This window comes from Macrobrachium nipponense, chromosome 40 (assembly GCF_015104395.2).
Source record: "Macrobrachium nipponense isolate FS-2020 chromosome 40, ASM1510439v2, whole genome shotgun sequence".
NCBI lineage: Eukaryota > Metazoa > Arthropoda > Malacostraca > Decapoda > Palaemonidae > Macrobrachium > Macrobrachium nipponense.
Window position 1 is genome coordinate 24,910,667 of NC_061101.1, and position 3,446 is coordinate 24,914,112.

Here is a 3,446-nt window from a genome sequence, read left to right on the forward strand (position 1 = left end):
AGGCGTCCGCCGTGGGTCCCGGGACGGGCGGGCAGGCGTCCGCCGCGGTCCCGGGACGGGCGGGCAGGCGTCCGCCGAGCGTCCAGGGACAGGGCGTGCAGGCGTCCGCCGGGAGCGTCCCGGGACGGACGGGCAGGCGTCCGCCGAGCGTCCCGGGACGGGCGGGCAGGCGTCCGCCGAGCGTCCGGGACGGGCGGGCAGGCGTCCGCCGAGGGTCCCGGACTGGGCGGGCAGGCGGTCGTCGGCCGCTAGCTGTCAGGAAGGGCGGGCAGGCGTCCCCACCGCCGAGCGTCCCGGGACGGGCGGGCAGGCGTCCGCCGAGGGTCCCACGGACGGGCGGGCAGGCGTCCGCCGAGGGTCCCGACGGGCGGGCAGGCGTCCGCCGAGGGTCCCGGGACGGGCGGGCAGGCGTCCGCCGAGCGTCCCGGGACGGGCGGGCAGGCGTCCGCCGAGCGGGTCCCGGGACGGGCGGGCAGGCGTCCGCCGAGGGTCCCGGGACGGGCACGGGCAGCGTCCGCGAGCGTCCGGGACCCGGGACGGGCGGGCAGGCGTCCGCCGAGCGTCCCGGGACGGCTGGGGCAGGCGTCCGCCGAGCATCCCGGGACGGGCAGGCAGGCGTCCGTCGAGCATGCCCGGGATGGGCGGGCAGGCGTCCGCCGCAGGCTCCCGGGACGGGGACGGTCAGGCGTCCGCCGAGCGTCCCGGGACGGGCGGGCAGCGTCGTCCGCCGAGCGTCCCGACGGGCAGGGGCAGGCGTCCGCCGAGCGTTTCCGGGACGAGCGGGTCAGGCGTCCGCCGAGCATCCCGGGACGGATGGGCGGGCAGGAGGCGTCCGTCCGCCGAGACTTCCAGGGACGGGCGCAAGCAGTCCGTCCGCAGGGTCCCGGGACGGCTGGGGGCAGGCGCGCCGCCGAGCGTCCCGACGGGCGGCAGGCGTGTCCGCTCGAGTCGTCCCTGGGACGGTCGGGCAGGCGTCCGCCGAGCGTCCCAGGGACGGGAGGGCAGGCAGTCCGTCCAGCGAGCGTCCCGGGACGGGTCGGGGAGGCGTCCGCCGAGGCGTGGCCCGGGACGGGCGGGCAGGTCGTCGCCGAGCGTCCCGGGACGGGTGGGCAGTTTTTTGGCGTCCGCCGAGCAGTCCATGGATGTGGGCGGGCAGGCGTCCACCTAGGGCCCCGGGATCGGGCGGGCAGTCCGGCTGGCTCTGGCGATGTCTGCTACGGTGACCGGTCGCAGCGAATGTCTGCCATGTGTCCGCCCGGGATTGTTGGGCAGGGCTAGCCACGAGTCCCGGGATGGACGGGTGATGTTTGCCTCGGGTCACGGGTCGTGCGGGCCTGGCCTGCCACAGGTCCCGGGACGGGCGGATGATATACGCCATTGGTTCCGTGATGGGCGGGCGATTACCGCAACGGTCGATGTCTACCTCTTGTCCGGGGAAGGGCAGGCCGGAGCCCATCTTGGGTCCCAGGAGTAGCGGGCGATGTCCGCCACATGTCCCGCGACTGGCGATCCCCAACCTACTCTTCCTGGGAAGGACATTCAAGGTGTGCCACGGGTCCCGGGACAGGCGGGCGAGGTCTGTCACGTGTCTCGGGAATGGTGGGCGAGGGCCGCCACGGGTCCAGCCAGGACAGGCGGGCGACGTCTTCCGTGCGTCCTAGGACAGGCGGATGAGGCCCGCCACGCATCCCGGGAAGGGTTGGCGAGGCTTACCACAGGTGCTGGGACGTTCGGGCAAGGCCCGATACAGCTTCTGGGATGGTCGGGTGAGGTCTGCTACTGGTGCCTTATGGGCGGGTGAGGCCTGGCACAGGTGCCTTGACGGGCGGGCATGGCCTGTCACAGGTGCTGGGACGAGCGGGTGAGGCTTGCCACGGGTCAGAATGGCCGGGCGAGCCCTGCCACGGGTTCCAGGACAGGCGGGCGAGGACTGTGTCCCCCTAGGTCCCCACGGTCCCCCGGACGGGCGGATGAGGCCCGCCATTTGTGCCAGGGTTGGCTGGTGAGGCCCGCCACTGGTGCCTGGGTTGCCTGGTGAGGCCCGCCATGGGTTCCAGGACTGGCGGGCGAGACCCGCCACGGGTGCTAGGACAGGTGGGTGAGGCCCGCCACAGTTGCCAGGACAGTCGTGGTGCGAGGCCCGCCGCAGGTTCTGGGATGAATGGGCAAAGTTCATCACAGGTCCCAGGACGAGTGGGTGAGGCGACCAGGTCGGGCCAACAGGTGTTGGGCCCCCAGCCGGGAGGCGACCAGGTCAGAACGCCATGGGTGGACCTTGGGTTGTGGGGGAGGAGACTGGGTGGGGCCTCCACTGGGAAGCGAACAGGTTGGGCCGCCTGGGATGGGGCCCCCGCCGGTGAGGCGACCAGGTCAAGCCGCCAGTGGATGGGCCCTTGGTGGGGAGGAGACTGCCAGGAGTGGGCCCCCCAGTGGGGAGGCGACTGGTTATTGCCGCCAGGGTTGAGGACCCTTGTGGGGAGGACACCGGTTTGGTCCCCTGGGGTGGGGCCACTGGTGGGGAGGAGAACGGGTCGGGCTGCCTGGCGTCGGGCCCCCGGCCAGGAGGAAAAAAAAAAATAGTAGTTTTTCAGATCTAGCCAAATTTGCTCTAACTGCTCTTTGCTTGCCGCACTCTAATGCTGAATGCGAACGAGTGTTCAGTAAAGTTAACCTCTTTAAAACTAAACAAAGAAACAGACTGAAAACAAGGACAGTTAATGGGGCTTTACTCTCTGCTAGTTGCATCAAAGGTTCAGGAGGGTCATGTGTTCATTTTACTCCTGCAAATTATATGTTTTCCAGAATAAATAATCATGCTCAGATATTCCAGAACGTCAGAGAACATGAATTTGATTAGGAAGAAGATTCTTAAAGATATACTTTACAATTATTATTGTTATTAATTCCTTTATCATGGGATAGGTATCAGTACCAGTCATGTTTAATTATATATATTTATTTTAAATTACTACTCAGTGATGCTATTTTGATTTTCGATGTTTTGGGGTGCTTAAAGATATGTATGGGTGGGCCTATCAACTCACATATCTTCGTGTTAATTAGTTATCAGTTTAGTTTACATTATGGAAAGAAGTGACGTTCTAAGCTGTATACTTTTTTTACCAGTGTCAATACAATATAGTAATAATTTGTCCATAACAATTGTTGATAACATTAACTAATTATTCTTAATTCCATTTTTTCCGTTTTTTTTAGAGAGAAATGTTTCATTTGTATTTTTTTCTTGATTATATATGTAAATTGCAAGATGTTAATGACTACAAAGAAATCATACATAAATTCATTATTTTGTAAAATTATAAAAATGTGTTAAATATCAGAAAGTGTGGGATAATAATTACGATAAAATCTACAATTTTGTACGATATTTTTTACTGAAAACCCATAATTTTGAGGAGCCAGTACGATAATTCCAATCCGAGAGT

At 62.5% G+C, this 3,446-nt stretch overlaps 1 protein-coding gene across 1 annotated transcript; it reads right to left on the reverse strand.

Annotated features, from left to right (window-relative positions):
• Positions 1-1,657: 1,657 nt before the first annotated feature.
• On the reverse strand, positions 1,658-2,176 carry LOC135212203 (putative cuticle collagen 155). Its single transcript, XM_064245647.1, has one exon. The coding sequence runs from the start codon at positions 2,174-2,176 to the stop codon at positions 1,658-1,660; it is 519 nt and encodes a 172-aa protein (XP_064101717.1).
• Between the last annotated feature and the right edge of the window lie 1,270 nt (positions 2,177-3,446).